The 18,043-nt window shown below is 39.9% G+C and overlaps 1 protein-coding gene and 1 long non-coding RNA gene across 2 annotated transcripts in view; one reads left to right on the top strand and one right to left on the bottom strand.

The window, feature by feature from the left end:
• LOC144205212 (protocadherin-15-like) overlaps window positions 1–6,935 on the top strand; it is a 129,783-nt gene extending 122,848 nt beyond the window's left edge. The window contains exons 38-42 of the mRNA XM_077729419.1: window positions 2,181–2,202; window positions 3,124–3,162; window positions 3,283–3,356; window positions 4,405–4,519; window positions 4,938–6,935. Of these exons, the coding sequence (XP_077585545.1) occupies window positions 2,181–2,202; window positions 3,124–3,162; window positions 3,283–3,356; window positions 4,405–4,519; window positions 4,938–6,848 (2,161 nt within the window). The 3' untranslated portion in view covers window positions 6,849–6,935. The remainder of the gene's footprint in view (window positions 1–2,180; window positions 2,203–3,123; window positions 3,163–3,282; window positions 3,357–4,404; window positions 4,520–4,937) is intronic.
• Window positions 6,936–11,345: 4,410 nt separating this feature from the next.
• Window positions 11,346–11,963, bottom strand: LOC144205213 (uncharacterized). Its single transcript, XR_013328029.1, has 3 exons — window positions 11,600–11,963; window positions 11,469–11,536; window positions 11,346–11,395 (listed from the first exon to the last, which is right to left on the bottom strand). It is a non-coding gene; the product is annotated as an uncharacterized LOC144205213 (long non-coding RNA).
• Window positions 11,964–18,043: the final 6,080 nt, after the last annotated feature.

Here is an 18,043-nt window from a genome sequence, read left to right on the forward strand (position 1 = left end):
AAACAGTGGTTACATGGGTTCCTTCTTGTGGTAGTAAAAAGATTACCTAAATTAAATGTTTAAACAACAGTGAGACAAGTACTGTTCACTTGTATTCAACTCTAGCGACAAATGATTGAAATTTAATGTTTCAACACATTTCGCTTCACATATAATTAGGAACTTTTTTTTATATAACTCTAAGTGTAGTTTTATTGCAGGAATATAGAATGAGCAACACCTCAAATGTCCTTCATGGATAATTGTGCAATTAGATTCGTGTTACTCTCGATGTTACCTTGACATTTGAATGTTTAGCAGCCCAGTGTAATGTAAAGTACTAATTTTAATTGCTATTTCCCTTTCGCCAAAAGAGGTATTGAAAAAAAATGTCGGTTGTTTGCGCACACAAACTGAGCTGACGAACACGTTGTCAAGGAAGTGTGTAGAATGTTGTGTTGGAAAACTGCACTGCCATCTTATGCAGTACATAAATATAATTTTAGTTTGAATGGAAACTGAAATCCAGCTCTGCGTGTGTTAACACTAGTCTGTTATCGGACATTTTCTGTTGATTTGATAGGAGCGTCTCAGTTGAAACCAGTCCAAAATATTAGCACTGTTTAATGTGAAACCACTGTGCCAGCTGTGCTGCGGCAAAAGAGTGAGAATGTAGAAGATCGTCCTGGGATTAACAAGAATGGACGAGGGATTGGAAGGGGCTATCCGGAATCAGATAAATGACACACATGGAGGGTGAGCGAGCATAGGAGTGAAAAGGTAACTGTACTTGACAGTCCCACAGGCAGCAACCCTAACTCCCCACTCAGGGATTGATTGGTTCTGTAATTAGCCTTTTCAAGTGAGCTTCACAACATCAGAGTGACTACTTTATCAAGCTGCCAGGATCTCTGCAGACTTGCGAATTGACAAGGAGGTTAGGGCATTCAGGATGCGCCCGCCGTGATTGTATCTGCAGCCGCTGTGCCGGCTTTTGCCGACCATCGCTCTTGCTGCAAGACGCTGTCAGAGACAACCCCTATTGAATGAATGAAATTTTGCCTTTCCCAGGCAGAAAATGAATTGGACGTCCAGCACCATGGATAGCACCACTGAAACATGATTGTGCACTAAATCTAGTCACTTAAAATCAGATCACGAAACATCTACTCTACGAGAAACATGTTGGTTAGCGTAAACCAACCTCAGCAGTTCCAGGCTTGTTCTCCATTATTATCCATGCCAAATAGAATGATTTTCCTATTTTGGGCTCCGGCACCCCCCAGTCCCTTGGTTGAAGATGAGTGGTATGAAAAATGGATGAATATATTTTAAAAAGTTACTAAATAGTATTGTTTTTTTGGCTCTGTTTTTAAGGTTTTCCAATGTAATGGCCCAACAAAGGAAACTACTACAACTACTGTTTAATTTTCCTTTGTCAAGCTTTGTGAAGTAGTATAGCCAACATATCATTCATCAGAGTCCTCTGCCATTTTGGAGGCGTGGCCGCATACAGCCCACTCTTTCAACACTTTACAGCCCCCCGTAGTCTGGGTCGTATATCGGCGCCTAGGTGAAGTCGTCAATATTTATGTGACAACTTGGGCCGGTGTTCCCGCAGGCCTCCTCCGCTTCATTCCACCACCCGTTTCCTATCAACTTGTAATGAATGTGCCGCCGATGCATTGTTGCACGTAGAATTTTGATGGATTTGAAGATTTACAGGCTTCATTTTAGTCCAGAACACAAAGCGCGTCCGTCGAAAGGAAGTGCCGCAATATGTGCCCTGCGATAACTGAAGACACTTTTATTAACTTTGTTTGAGTTATCATTCCTCCCTGAATTGCGACGCTTTTTTTTAATATCTGCCTGGAGATTATCTCAAAAAGGCTGTGTAGGCATTTTTTTCTACCCTGAATTTCAATCTACCCCCACTCTATGTACATTCATTGATGCATTTTCTTCCCCTCTTTGAATAAGATAAAGCAAAGAAAGGCTAAAAAAAAAATTAAGCCGTCCAAATATGATAACATATTGGCTAGGCCATCTTTTTTCCCACATATTGCAAGGTTATAATCTGAGATTTGAAGTAAAGCTGCAATTGGTCAGCAAAATAGAAATGTGCTTGCACTGTTGACCAAATATTTCATTTAGTGATTATTTGTCACATTCCCACCTTCCTATTTTTTTTTATTTTACAGGAGGCGAGGCTATGGCAGACAGGTGAGTGTGTGCATGTTGTGATGTGGCATATTTTCATTCTATTATTCTTATCGGCAACTCCATAGATGGAACATTTTGTACAAACACAAGACCAATTGTTGAGATGGACTATCTTAAAAACTGTTTTTCTTTAGATGTTGTTGTTATGCAGCAAACCTGTCAAAAATAATTTCAATTGGACTCTGTTTGAACCCAAATAAGGACTCAAATACTTCCATTGTGTCTTGAATTTTTATTATACATGATAAATGATGGTTGTATTGCTAGTTATCTCGAATAAATATTGAGAAAACAATGCCAAAAAATTCTATAAAGCGTTTGCTGTTAATGGTGGAAAAAGACAAACTTTACTTTGTTGTCTTATTCCTTACAACAAATAGTAGGTTAAACAAAAAAAACAGAAATGAATTTCATTATCTGTGACCCTATTCCGTAGGTGGAAAAGGAAAAATAATGTGGATGAACAAAAGAAAAAAAAGTGGCAATTGTCCAAAGGCAAAACAAAGAGTGGATGCTTGTGTGTTAATATTGCTGCTCTAATTTCTTCTGCAAAACAAAAGCAACAAAATGTATTTGCTTGTAAGATGTAGGCTTTTCATTCAACATTCAACCCTCTGTTTACCATCCATTGCACACATATTTAGAAAATAGAAATGAAAAATGAACTAACAAAGTTTACATATATAGTCATTTCTTAACACTGCAAAACTGTGGAAATCCTTTTGACCAATCCTTTTGGTTACCTCATTTGCTTCCTATTTCTTGACTCATCCCGTTTCACTGCTTCATAACATGGACAGTGCCATCAACAAGCAATATCTTCCTTTCCCCACTTTGAACATGAACCCTGCTTTGTGTATCTCTCCTGGCAATTCCGTTCTTCCTTCCGTCACCTTCTTCCTCTACACTAATCACTGCCAGCATCAGCAACTGCTGAGACCATCTCTGCTAAGACCCGAGGTAAAAAATGCTGCCTTTCTTTGCCCCACTCTGTCATTAACGTTGCTCTGTCCTTATCTTTGCCATTTCTTCTTCCCTTTCTTCCTCGCATAAATGATTTTCTTCTTCTTCCAAATGCAGGAACTCTCCATGGAATCCGGCATTGACCCTGGCCAAGAATACTACTCGCAGGACTACTATAATTATGATCAAGGGTGAGCATACTAACCTGCTGATCGTCTCATTTTTTTTATTTATTTTTTGGACAATGTGGGACTTTTTTTTATGAGTTTGATACCGTTATTGTAATATCAGATTAATCCTGCTTTCCTAATTTCTTGTCTTATTTGAATATCAGTCGTCCTCACAGCCGTTGCCAGTTATATACCTTCCACATGGCTCGATACAGAAAGTACAAGCTTGTATTAGTGTGACAGCTGCTCTAAGATTGTTGGTTAAACTGACATAATGGCAAAACAGGTGACTCTTTCTACTTGGAAATACTCTCAATATGCTGCCTTTCACATTCCTGAAAGCAAAAATATCAGCCGCTCAAAAGCGTTCATATTGCCAATTTGCCGTAGCTAATGAGCATAGAATTAGTCTTAGGAGATACCTTTTGATCTGTAAATATTTGCGCGCCGCACTTCAGTGTGTTAAGCCTTTAATCCGAAAATCCCCGTAGTCACTGCCACGCATTCACAAGGTGACGTTTGTGACTAAGTTTTACCTGCAGTTTATTACATTCAACTTAATTAACAGATGATGTTTTACACGTTGCATGGAATGAGCAGATTTAAGTTTCCTCTTCGACTTCTTTTGGTCATTACTTTTTTTTAAAATAATTTTAAAATGTACTAGTTCTTTTTAAAATTATTGATCATTATTGTTTTTTTATTATCATAGTATGTTACATAAATAAAGCCCCAAGTATCCAGTAGATTTTCTTTCATAGTTTTTAACTGCAACCCATTCAAGTCAATAGACATCTAATCCATTATAACTGGAAGAAATGGCCTTGAATACTAATGTGAGCACAAGAGTTCAAATGCCCTGTATGCTTTTTTTGTTAGTTTTTTTTAAACATAATTGCTAGAAAGAAAGAAAAGGATGAATGGGCTTTTCAGTATTATCTTCCCTGTGGTCTGAGTTCTTACTCAGATATGGTAGCATTCTTTTGATGTATGTAATTCATATCAGCTCTTAGATTGAATTGCACAAAACTAACCTGTACATCCCTTTTTGTGTCACTCTGGTTCTAAGGTATGACCTCCCTCAGTATGGCAGTCGGAGGAGGTTGATTGCTCCCGTCTATGATGAATATGGAGAGGTGATCATGGAAGATGACAGTTATTACTACAGTCCGCATGGACCTGAGGTACAACTTTGCCTTAAGTGGGGACTCCATGCTCTTAAAAACATTTAAAATGTCAACAATTTCCCAAATATAGTCGGGATGAACACTACTAGTGGTGCCATCTACAATTTCATTCTTCAGTAAATTACAATTTTATTGATTTAAAAAAAAATCTTGTGAGAGTCAGGCTCACACCTTTTGGAAAAAACTAAAACCTTTTTTACTGACTGATTTGGGATACTATACTTAAGTATTTTGACTCAATTTCTACTATTGCCAACACTTAGATGTCCAATTTATTGTAATTTAGTGGAAAAATCTACAAATTTTATAAAAAAGTGGAAAAAATAGCAACTTGGATGTGAAGTGGGACTTGCTGCAAAATGTTTGTGAATCACTGACCTACATATTATTGAATGAGAAGATATGACTGTTTTAGGGACGAGGCAGAGCAAGAGGAAGGGGCCGTGGCGGCATGAGGGGCCGTGGTCCCCCAAAGAGGGTTGCATTTAGGGACGATGACGGAGTCGAGCAGGCCAAGCCGGAAGATGATGGCGAACCCTCCAAGGCTGCCAAGAAGCTAAAATCTGTCATCAAACTCAGCAAACTCCTGGCAGCCAGCAAAAGAGGGGAGCAGGCGTCTACCGCTCCGAGCCCGTCTCCGTGGAAGAAAGCCAAAATGTTCAAGATGTTTGGCATGAAGAAAAAAGATAAGGATTACGCTAAACTAATGTCGGCCCGCCGCATCGACAGTGTGGAAAGCCTGAGCGATGGACCGTCACCATCGGGACCCATCGACAGCAAGTCGAGCGCTCGCAGCCAGCTGGGCAAAGTGTTAAAGAAAATCAAGCTTGGCAAGAGGTTGCAGGCTCGTAGAAAATCTCAGAGTAGCGTTAGCGTCACCGGCAGCGAGAGGGACGAAGAAACTTCGCGAGTGACCAGCGAGGAAGAGGGGAAATCAAAAGTCTCCATTAGTGTGACAGAGAGTGAGCCAGAAGCAGGGGCGAGTGGAAGTGGTAAGGAGAGAGGCTCAGACGACGAGTCCTCGGAGAAAAGCAGCGTGGATAGGGAGTATCTGAAAGTGGATCTAGATCGGGACGACGCCAATGAAAGCACAGTGGACTCGGAAGAAGAGCCTGATCAAGCTCCAGAGGATTCGGATGAGGAAAGCAAGTCTGAAGGGGAGGGAGATGAAAAGGAGTCGGTGAGTGAGAAAGAATCGGGATCAGAAAAGGAATCTGACTCTGAGAAGCCATCGGGGACGGAGAAAGAGTCTGAGACTGAGAAAGACTCGGAATCAGAGGGAGAGTCAGAAAAAGAGAAGGACTCAGAGTCTGAATCTGTGAAAGCGTCTGATTCGGAGAAAGGAACGGGGACGGCAACAGACAAGGGTTCGGAATCGGAGGAAGAATCAGGTGAAGAGTCAGAGGAAGGAGAGGATTCGGGTAGCGCCAAAGATGGGGGCTCTTCTACACGTTCATCCGTGAGATCATCTGCGACTGAAGCCAGCAAGGCAAGTAGTGGCAGTGACACTAGGACTGAGACTGCCACTGGGAGTGGGAGTAGGCAAAGTAGTGGCAGTAGAAGTTATACCAAGACTGAGAGTGGTAGTAGCAGGACTGGGAGTGGTAGTGGTAGTGGAAGTGTAAAAAGTCGAATTGCAAGCAGTAGAACTGCCTCAAGTGTGCGGTCATCCCAAAAGACTAAAACATCAGGAAGCACATTAACATCTGAAAACTCCAGCGAGAAGCCTAGCGATGCCGAATCAGGAACAGGAACAGTCAGCGAGGCCGAATCGGGTTCAGGCAGTGAAGGATCTTGGTCCAAGGGGTCCGGCAAGAGGAAAATGTCTGCTTCGGAATCCATTGACGGGTCATCCAACGGGAGTCAGGTGGCTGAGGAGAGCCCCTTGGGTAGTAGGAGAAACTCTTCCGCTACCCCTTCTACCAGTGGAAGCCTGCACTCCCGTAAATCCATCCTCACCCACAAATCTGAGGGCACAATAACAGAAGAGAGCGAAGAGGAACCCTCTGCGTCAGGAACCTCAGAAGAAAGCAAAGAGTCGGCAAGTGACGTGAGTGACGACGCCGTTTCCAGAAGGTCTAGTGTGGCTTCGGGAGACCCAGGCCCATCCACCCCTTATGCTAGTCCCCAGTTTCCGTCGGAAATGAGAAGCATCAGTGGCACTTCTGAAGAAACGTATGGAGGATTATCACCAATTTCAGAGGTAGACGAAGACGCCATCTCCACTGATAAGTCGGTCGGTGGCTCTGGTACTGAGGCCAGTAAAGACACCGTGGTGACATCAGATGCTGAGTCTGAATCAGAAGGGGATCTCACATCCTTCTAGAAAATAATAGGACCACTTTGAAGTAAGAGAACATCAGCGATCTCTGCATGGGAGTGAACAAACTTGGATTTTTCTACTCCTAGAGCAACCTTTTTCATTCATTTTCAGTGGACATTCTTATCTCTCCTTGATCTTTATTATTGTGTCAATACTGACAGTCAAGGCCTGTTCTTGGATTGCTACTTTAACTGTTATGCATCTTTATTTTAACCCTTTCTCGGTCAAAAAGTTGTTATTGGGAGTAATAATAAGAAAGAAATAACATGTACTCAATGGTGTACTGTTGAGAGACAATCTATGAATATCACATTTTTGATCTTGGAAGCCACACAATAGTCAATTTATAGATTCTTGCGTGATCTTGAATACAAAAAAACTGCCAGAACTCTTACATAAAGAATAAAAACAGAAATGCATTTTTTGGCTCCCAATAACACTCTTAAGTTTATTTTCATGTTTCGATAACATTGACAGCGGGAGACGTCCAATCCATTATGAAAGATGTTGGATGTGTAACCGCCGTTAATGTTCAAATCTACTTTTTTTTGGAATGTCTATTGTGTAATTTAAAGTAAAACTTCTTAAATCTTCCACTAAAACTGATCTTATCGCCTCAGCTGGGAAGAAATACAAAACGAATGAAGGATCAAGAAAACGAGACCACGTCAACCGGAGAAGAGAGCTCATCTGAGACGCAGAGGGGCCGCCCGCCTTCCGTCCACAGCAAAATCAACGGGAACATCTACCTCGCACAGAACGGCACGATCGTCCGTACCCGACGGACGCCCCACCCCAACAACTTAAAGGTGGGTTCCCAGTTTAAAAAACTGGAGAAACTAGGGGTGACTCCTGAGGAGTCATCAACCATGGTTGAGGGCCTCAATGGCAACGGCGAGAACGGAACGGGACTGGGCGTTCCTACCGACGTGGACATTACCCTTAATACCCAAGCTTCTTCCGGCTCTGTCAACGGTCTTAAAAACTCTGGGTCCAAAAGCAGTATCACTAGGTCCTCGCTGGGTAGAAACAGCGGCGGTCCATGCACCGGCGAGGAACTGGAGACTTCGGTGGACCCCCACACGGACTGCAAGGAGACACTGCTGGTTCACAGCGATCACACCATTTCGGACGAAGAGGAGTTGTGGATGGGACCTTGGAACAACCTGCACATACCGATGACCAAACTTTGACTCCGTTAACTTGCCTTTTCATCTGTGATTTCATTTTTTTTATTATTATTATTATTATTTTAACACAAGTGTGTGCCTCCACAGTAAATCTCTCTGGTTTTTCATTTGCATTGATTCAGTAACGAATCAACAAAGAGCTGCAAGGCAATGAAACCAGCCCAGTGGGCCGTGAGTCACCTTTTTCATTTTTTACTCTATTGAGCGCAGATGATTACAATCGCCTATATTTTGTCATCAATCATGTAAATCTTGAATATATGAATTTAATGATTTCCGTTGACAAGTGATAGATGAACCAAAGTTTCTTTAAAAATTCACTGTTTTAAATTGAACTCTAATTCTAGTATAGTAATACTTAAAACAGTCAAATTAATGAAACAAATCAAGAATCTTCCCATTGGTCAATCAAGTTTAGTGTTATTTCACGAATGAATATTGGCTGCCATCATTAGCAAGGAATGTCCAATCTATTTAGAAAAGAAAGTAATGGCGAGCCAAAACCAAAAAGTGCTAATGCAATTGGACATCCAAATGGCATTGAAACATTCCAGCCATCCTAGTTCAAATAGATTAGGCGTCTATCGCTGCCAATGGCAGCCAATAAATTAAATATATTTAATATGTTACCACATGATGATTGAAATGATAAAAATGTGACTACATCCGTGATGAGGCAATGCCTATTTTCATTTATTAAAATTTATAAAAAGTATATACAATATATATATTTAAGAAAATATTTTTCTCAATTTTGTAAAGGTGAAGGAAGGAAAGATACACATGATTGTATTGCTATTTCTTGGTAGTGTTTGTCAGATGTATTTATTTTTTGCATATTTTTAAGGATTTACAGGGTGACCTGAAAAAATTGGCTATGATTGTGCAGATAACCTGAAGTTTTCACAAATTCTATGAAACACACATAACAAATATTAAAGGTAAGATTTTGATATATTTTATAGTTTCTGGTTGAGAAATGTAAAAAGAAAAGAAAAGTTCTTTTGAGTCATAGCATTCTCTTAATTTCAATGCAAAATTTTGAAGAAAGAAAATGCAAACTGGCAAACAGATGTGAATTTTGCAGCAAAAACCTTAGAATTTGTTTAACACAAAGTTCATTAAAAATATCGTTGACAAAATTGACATATTTTTGGTGGAAATTTTAAAATTTGCATTAAGAACCTGTGTGTTTAACATTTAAACTGTTCAATTTTTAGCTAGCTTCATCAGTTAACAAGATCTCATCTCATTTTCTGAAGCACTTTATCCTCACTAGGGTTGCGGGGCCTGCTGGAGACTATGCCAGCTGACTTCGGGCCAGAAGCGGGGGACACCCTGAATTGGTGGCCAGCCAAACGCAGGGCTCAAGGAGACAAACAACCATTCACGCTCACACTCAAACCTAGGGGCAATTTAGAGTATCCAAATGGCCTACCGTGCATGTCCTTGGAATGTGGGAGGAAACCGGAGTACCCGGAGAAAACCCATGCAGCCCCGGGGAGAACATCCAAATTGGAATGGAACCCAGGGCCCCCACTGTGAGGCCCATGTGTTAACCACTCACCCACCAAGCTGCCCAGGTAACAACCTTTTTGCTTTAAAATGATAACAATTTTTTTTTCAGGACCCCCTGTATTTCCTATCATTTATGATTAACTCTTTCACTGTCATTGACACCTTTGGACAAATACTTTGCCTCCCTTAATATTTGTGCTATGTTATCACTTGATGATGCCAAATTATATTTTTCATATTAGACAAGAAATGTGAATCCTTTTTCCAGCAAAACCTTATCAAAAAAAGTGGACAGCCGTCTGTGAATGTGCAGAGACGTAGCTGTATACTTGCCAAAATAGGGAAAAATTGGTTATAAAGTCATTATTTGACATGGATGATGTTCGATGTCCCATTCATTTAAATTTTTTGTTAAATTTTATGGCCTGAGACTTGGCGACACAAGGTCTGTGTCAACTTGAAACTACTTTTGGCGTAGTATTAGGGGATTGAAGTAAAAGTTTAAAGCCATAAAATTACGAGATTAAAGTTATGGAATTTATTTTCATGTTAGGTTAACCGGAAATTGTTCAGATTACACTGACAAACAACACACTGTTGTATGACCAAACTCAGCCGGTCCGACGTCAGAGCTACACAGAGACGCCCTTCCAAATTCATATCGATTAGAGTTCTAGTCACCTTCAGTTTCAGTAACAGTAAATGTACTGCAGATTTTAAAAGAGGCACTTGTGTCAATGGCTCTGAAAGAGCAAACCCATGACTCACACTTTGGATGTATTCAATTGTCTTTATGGCAATTTGTGGAATGTTTAATCCGGTTTTTGTTTGTTTGTTTTTCCTCCAAGAGACTTCTCAAAATGCACAAAAGAGTGAAAACTGAATAAATGTTGCGCATTTCCACAACTTAGTAGAAGTACCCATGGTTTCACTTTGTTCGAAATTATCAAATTTGGGCATAAGTGCCTCCAGAAAGCCAGAGAAGAGCAAGTCTTACTCATTTTTTTGAACTTCGGTGTCAATTAAAAACTCAGCAAAAAAAATGAAAAAAGGAACTCTGGAGTAGATTCCCTTCATATTTTGTGTCAAACATCCTACATGTGAAAGATGGCATTAACCTTTTATTTGGCATTCAATCACAAACAAAGTGCTGCCAATCAAGTTGGCAGAAAGTTTTGAAGGCAGTCAAACAGAGAGCAGAGTGAGACACGCGCCGAGGCGAACGAAGTTCCTTTGTGGTTAAGTCATCAGTCTTCCACCGCTCGAGTCCTGGGTTCAAATCCTAGTACATGCAAAGATTTTCCCAATATTATCCAGGTAAATGAATAAGATAAAAGTATAAGTATTACTATGTTCTCTTACAGAGTGGTTAAGTCATCAGTCTTCCATCTCTGTTGTCCTGGGTTCAAATCCAAGTACCCGCATAGATTTTCCAAATATTATTCAGGTAAATGAATAAGATAAATGTATAAGTATTACTGTCTTCACTTACAGATTGGTGGCCCAGTGGTTAAGTCATCAGTGCTTCATCTCTATGGTCCTAGGTTCAAATCCCGGTGCCTGCAAAGATTTTCCAAATATTATTCAGGTAAATGAATAAGATAAATGTATAAGTATTACTAACTTCACTCACAGATTGGTGGCCCAGTGGTTAAGTCATTAGTCTTCCCCCTCTATGGTCCTAGGTTCAAATCCTAGTGCCTGCAAAGATTTTCCAAATATTATTCAGGTAAATGAATAAGATAAATGTATAAGTATTACTACCTTCACTCACAGATTGGTGGCCCAGTGTTTAAGTCATTAGTCTTCCCCCTCTATGGTCCTAGGTTCAAATCCTAGTGCCTGCAAAGATTTTCCAAATATTATTCAAGTAAATGAATAAGATAAAAGTATAAGTATTACTATCTTCTCTCACAGAGTGGTGGCCCAGTGGTTAAATCATCAGTCTTTTATCTCTGTGGTTCTGGGTTCAAATCTAAGTACCTGCAAAGATTTTCCCAATATTATCCAGGTAAATGAATAAGATAAAAGTATAAGTATTACAACCTTCTCACACAGAGTGGTGGCCCAGTGGTTAAGTCATCAGTCTTCTGTCTCTTTGGTCCTGGGTTCAAATCCAAGTACCTGCAAAGATTTTCCAAATATTATTCAGGTAAATGAATAAGATAAAAGTATAAGTATTACTACCTTCACTCACAGATTGGTGGCCCAGTGGTTAAGTCATCAGTCTTACATGTGAATGATGGCATTACCTTTTATATGGCATTCAATCACAAACAAAGTGCTGCCAATCAAGTTGGCAGAAAGTTTTGAAGGCAGTCAAACAGAGAGCAGAGCGAGACACGCGCCGAGGCGAACGAAGTTCCTTCAAGAGAGCAACGATGCAACTAGGTCAGGATTGGAACCTTGTTCAACAACAACACCAGCAGTACAAAATCTGCTCTCCCTAAAATAACCATGCGTCATGCAGAGGGGGATTAACAATTTACCAGGAATTTGGTTGAGCGACACTAAATAAATTCTGCGACGGGAGTACTCACGTTAACATCTGTTGAGTTTTGCCGCTAGTGACATTTTCTGACAATGATTGAAAATAGGCCACAGTTTAGTTAAGAACGATTATGATGTAATTTCAAGGAAACACGCCCGAGGTTTTGTATATATGTATGTATGTATGTCTGTCTGTATGTATGTGTGTGTGTATATATATATATATGTGTGTGTGTGTGTGTGTGTGTGTGTGTGTGTGTGTGTGTGTGTGTGTGTGTGTGTGTGTGTGTGTGTGTGTGTGTGTGTGTGTGTGTGTGTGTGTGTGTGTGTGTGTGTGTGTGTGTGTGTGTGTGTGTGTGTGTGTGTGTGTGTGTGTGTGTGTGTGTGTGTGTGTGTGTGTGTGGGTATATGTATGTGTATATGTGCATGTATATATGTATGTGTATACGTGTGTATACGTATAAATGCCATAGTATAGTAAGGCCTTTTAAAAAAATGACAATGTATAACAATCCTTTATTTATAAAATAAATGACAATGTATAACAGGACTTTTTTCCTTACAAAATTGACATGGTACAGTAAGGCTTTTTTTCTTTAAAAAAAAATACGACATAGTAAATAAATACAACTGCTCAATTTGGGATCCAGTGGACCAGTGAATAAGTCATTGGACTCCCATCTCTGTGGACCTGGGTTCAAATTCTGGTTTGCTGTGCTCAGTAAACATACCTAACTTTTCCCACTTGAAGGCACAATAAAGTGCTAAGTTTGATCTGGGAGTGAAAAGAGACAAAAACAACAAGTACTACTGCCTAATCATGAAGAGTGGTTAAGTCATCAGTCTTCCGTCGCTCTAATCCTGCGTTCAAATCCTAGTGCATGCAAATATTTTCCCAATATTATCCAGGTAAATGAATAAGATAAATGTATAAGTATTACTAACTTCACTCACAGAGTGGTGGCCCAGTGGTTAAGTCATCAGTCTTCCATCTCTATGGTCCTATGTTCAAATCCTAGTGCCTGCAAGGATTTTCCAAATATTATTCAAGTAAATGACTAAGTTCTAATGCCTAAGTGTCTAACTGAATAATAGTATAGTATAGTATTACTAACTTCACTCACAGATTGGTGGCCCAGTGGTTAAGTCATCAGTCTTCTATCTCTGTGGGTCTGGGTTCAAATCCAAGTACCTGCAAAGATTTTCCCAATATTATAAAGGTAAATAAATAAGATAAAAATATAAGTATTACTACCTTCTCTCACATAGTGGTTGCCCAGTGGTTAAGTCATCAGTCTTCCACCCCTGTAGTCCTGGGTTCAAATCCTAGCACATGCAAATATTTTCCCAATATTATCCAGGTAAATGAATAAGATAAAAGTATAAGTATTACTACCTTCTCTCACAGAGTGGTGGCCCAGTGGTTAAGTCATCAGTCTTCTGTCTTTGTGGTCCTGGGTTCAAATCCTAGTGCCTGCCAAGATTTTCCAAATATTATTAAAGTAAATGAATAAGATAAAAGTATAAGTGTTACTACCTGCTCTCACAGAGTGGTGGCCCAGTGGTTAAGTCATCGGTATTCCACTGCTGTAGTCCTGGGTTCAAATCCTAGTGCCTGCAAAGATTTTCCAAATATTATTAAAGTAAATGAATAAGATAAATGTATAAGTATTACTATCTTCACTCACAGAGTGGTGGCCCAGTGGTTAAGTCATCAGTCTTCCATCTCTGTGGGTCTGCATTCAAATCCAAGTACCTGCAAAGATTTTCCAAATATTATTCGGGTAAATGAATAAGATAAATGTATAAGTATTACTACGTTTACTCATAGATTGGTGGCCCAGTGGTTAAGTCATTAGTCTTCCATCTCTATGGTCCTATGTTCAAATCCTAGTGCCTGCAAAGATTTTCCAAATATTATTCAAGTAAATGAATAAGATAAAAGTATAAGTATTTCTACCTTCTCTCACAGGGTGGTGGCCCAGTGGTTAAGTCTTCAGTCTTCCACTGCTGTAGTCCTGGGTTCAAATCCTAGTGGATGCAAAGATTTTCCAAATATTATTCAGGTAAATGAATAAGATAAATGTATAAGTATTACTAACATCACTCACAGATTGGTGGCCCAGTGGTTAAGTCATTAGTCTTTCTTCTCCATGGTCCTGGGTTCAAATCCTAGTGCCTGCAAAGATTTTCCAAATATTATTCAAGTCAATGAATAAGATAAAAGTATAAGTATTATTACCTTCTCTCACCGAGTGGTGGCCCAGTGGTTAAGTCATCAGTCTTCTGTCTTTGTGGTCCTCGGTTCAAATCCAAATACCTGCAAAGATTTTCCAAATATTGTTCAGGTAAATGAATAAGACAAATGTATAAGTATTACTACATTCACTCACAGATTGGTGGCCCAGTGGTTAAGTCATCAGTCTTCCACCGCTCTAGCCTGGGTTCAAATCCTAGTACATGCAAATATTTTCCCAATATTATCCAGGTAAATGAATAAGATAAAAGTATAAGTACTACCACTTTCTCCACCGGGTGGTGGCCCAGTGGTTAAGGCATCAGTCTTCCATCTCTATTGTCCTAGGTTCAAATCCTAGTGCCTGCAAAGATTTTCCAAATATTATTCAAGTAAATGAATAAGATAAAAGTATAAGTATTACTATCTTCTCTCACAGAGTGGTGGCCCAGTGGTTAAGTCATCAGTCTTCCATCTCTGTGGGTCTGTGTTCAAATCCAAGTACCTGCAAAGATTTTCCAAATATTATTCAGGTAAATGAATAAGATAAAAGTATAAGTATTTCTACCTTCTCTCGCAGAGTGGTGGCCCAGTGGTTAAGTCATCAGTCTTCCACCGCTGTAGTCCTGGGTTCAAATCCTAGTGCCTGCAAAGATTTTCCAAATATTATTCAAGTAAAAGAATAAGATAAAAGTATAAGTATTTCCACTTTCTCTCACAGAGTGGTGGCCCAGTGGTTAAGTCATCAGTCTTCTGTCTCTGTGGTCCTGGGTTCAAATCCTAGTGGATGCAAAGATTTTCCAAATATTATTCAGGTAAATGAATAAGACAAATGTATAAGTATTACAACATTCACTCACAGGTTGGTGGCCCAGTGGTTAAGTCATCAGTCTACTGTCTCTGTGGTCCTGGGTTCAAATCCAAGTACCTGCAGATATTTTCCGAATATTATTCAGGTAAATGGATAAGATAAATGTATAAGTATTACTACTTTCTCTCACTGGGTGGTGGCCCAGTGGTTAAGTCATCAGTCTTCTGTCTCTGTGGTCCTGGGTTCAAATCCTAGTGGATGCAAAGATTTTCCAAATATTATTCAGGTAAATGAATAAGACAAATGTATAAGTATTACAACATTCACTCACAGGTTGGTGGCCCAGTGGTTAAGTCATCAGTCTACTGTCTCTGTGGTCCTGGGTTCAAATCCAAGTACCTGCAGATATTTTCCGAATATTATTCAGGTAAATGGATAAGATAAATGTATAAGTATTACTACTTTCTCTCACTGGGTGGTGGCCCAGTGGTTAAGTCATCAGTCTACTGTCTCTGTGGTCCTTGGTTCAAATCCAAGTACCTGCAAATATTTTCCGAATATTATTCAGGTAAATGGATAAGATAAATGTATAAGTATTACTACTTTCTCTCACTGGGTGGTGGCCCAGTGGTTAAGTCATCAGTCTTCCATCTCTATGGTCCTAGGTTCAAATCCTAGTGCCTGCAAATATTTTCCAAATATTATTCAGGTAAATGAATAAGATAAATGTATAAGTATTACTAACATCACTCACAGAGTGGTGGCCCAGTGGTTAAGTCATCAGTCTTCCATCTCTTTGGTCCTAGGTTCAAATCCTAGTGCCTGCAAAGATTTTCCAAATATTATTCATGTGAATGAAAGAGGTAAAAGGTATAAGTACTACCACTTTCTCTCACCGGTTGGTGGCCTAGTGGATAAGTTATCAGTCTACCACCCCTGTGGTCCTGGGTTCAAATCCCAGAGCAGGCAAAGATTTTCCAAATATTATTCAGTTTAAAGAATAAGTATTAATGTCTAAGTGTCTAACTGAATTAGTATTCAGTGGTGGATGAAACATTTAGTCAAAAAAATGATTAAGTGTTTCAGGTAAATGAAAGAGGTAAAAGTATAAGTACTACCACTTTCTCTCACCGGGTGGTGGCCCAGTGGTTAAGTCATCAGTCTACCACACCTGAGGTCCTGGGTTCAAATCCCAGTGCAGGCAAAGATTTTCCAAATATTATTCAGTTTAAAGAATAAGTATTAATGTCTAAGTGTCTAACTGAATAAGTATTCAGTGGTGGATGAAACATTTAGTCAAAAAAATTACTAAGTGTTTCAGGTAAATGAAAGAGGTAAAAGTATAAGTACTACCACTTCCTCTCACCGGGTGGTGGCCCAGTGGTTAAGTCATCAGTCTACCACCCCTGAGGTCCTGGGTTCAAATCCCGGTGCAGTCAAAGATTTTCCAAATATTATTCAGTTTAAAGAATAAGTAATAATGTCTAAGTGTCTAACTGAATAAGTATTCAGTGGTGGATGAAACATTTAGTCAAAAAAATTACTAAGTGTTTCAGGTAAATGAAAGAGGTAAAAGTATAAGTACTACCACTTTCTCTCACCGGGTGGTGGCCTAGTGGTTAAGTCATCAGTCTACCACCCCTGAGGTCCTGGGTTCAAATCCCGGTGCAGGCAAAGATTTTCGAAATATTAATCAGTTTAAAGAATAAGTATTAATGTCTAAGTGTCTAACTGAATTAGTATTCAGTGGTGGATGAAACATTTAGTCAAAAAAATTACTAAGTGTTTCAGGTAAATGAAAGAGGTAAAAGTATAAGTACTACCACTTTCTCTCACTGGGTGGTGGCCCAGTGGTTAAGTCATCAGTCTACCACCCCTGAGGTCCTGGGTTCAAATCCCAGTGCAGGCAAAGATTTTCCAAATATTATTCAGTTTAAAGAATAAGTATTAATGTGTAAGTGTTTAAGTGTATAAGTCTTCAGTAGTGTATGAAGCATTTTGTCCAAAAAATGACTAAGTGTTTCACCCCATTTCCTTGGATAAAACGTTTCAACACCTATGTATAAGTGGGGCACGAGTTGGTGTAGTGGGTTGCACACTCGCCTTTGAACGGAGAGAACGTGAGTTCGCTTCCCGGTGTCGGCGGTTCACTGACCAAGCAAGCGGTCGAGGGTCGGCCGAAGGCCGACCCGAGAACGCCTTTCGCACAGACAGGTCCTTCAACTGTCTTCCGAACTGCCGAAGGCAGTTCGGAATATAACCTTTTGCTGAAAAGTATGACTAAGTGTTTAATAAAAATTAAAAAGATTTTTCTTTTTTTTTCTTCTTGTTCCATTTTCCAGACCACATGGTGTCCTGATCAGCCAAAGGACGACAGCGGGAATTGAACCCAGGTCTCCCGGTCGGGAGTCCTGTGAACTAACCTCTGCGCCAACCAAGTGACTACACTTTCCTTAGTAATCATTTGAGTGTCTTTCCAAGAAGTACACAGAAAGAACTAAGTGAAAATGTGTGCCGACAGCGGGAATCGAACCCAGGTCTCCCAGACGGGAGTCCTGTGAACTAACCTCTGCACCAACCAAGTGACTACACTTTCCATAGTAATCATTTGAGTGTCTTGACAAGAAGTAAACAGAAACAACTAAGTGAAAATGTGTGCCGACAGCGGGAATCGAACCCAGGTCTCCCAGACGGGAGTCCAGTGATCTAACCCCTGTGCCACCGAGTGGCTAGACTTTCCTTAGTATTAATTTGAGTGTTTTGACAAGAAGCACACAGAAACAACTAAGGGAAAATAGGCCACAATTTGGCTACACTTTCCTTAGTCATCATTTGAAGCTCTTGACTACAAATGCACAGAAACAATTAAGTGACAATGTATCAAACGACAAGAGGATTCAAACCCCAGTCCCCCACATGGGAGTCAGGTGAACAAATCTCTACACCACATATT

Source organism: Stigmatopora nigra, chromosome 12, assembly GCF_051989575.1.
Source record: "Stigmatopora nigra isolate UIUO_SnigA chromosome 12, RoL_Snig_1.1, whole genome shotgun sequence".
Lineage (NCBI taxonomy): Eukaryota > Metazoa > Chordata > Actinopteri > Syngnathiformes > Syngnathidae > Stigmatopora > Stigmatopora nigra.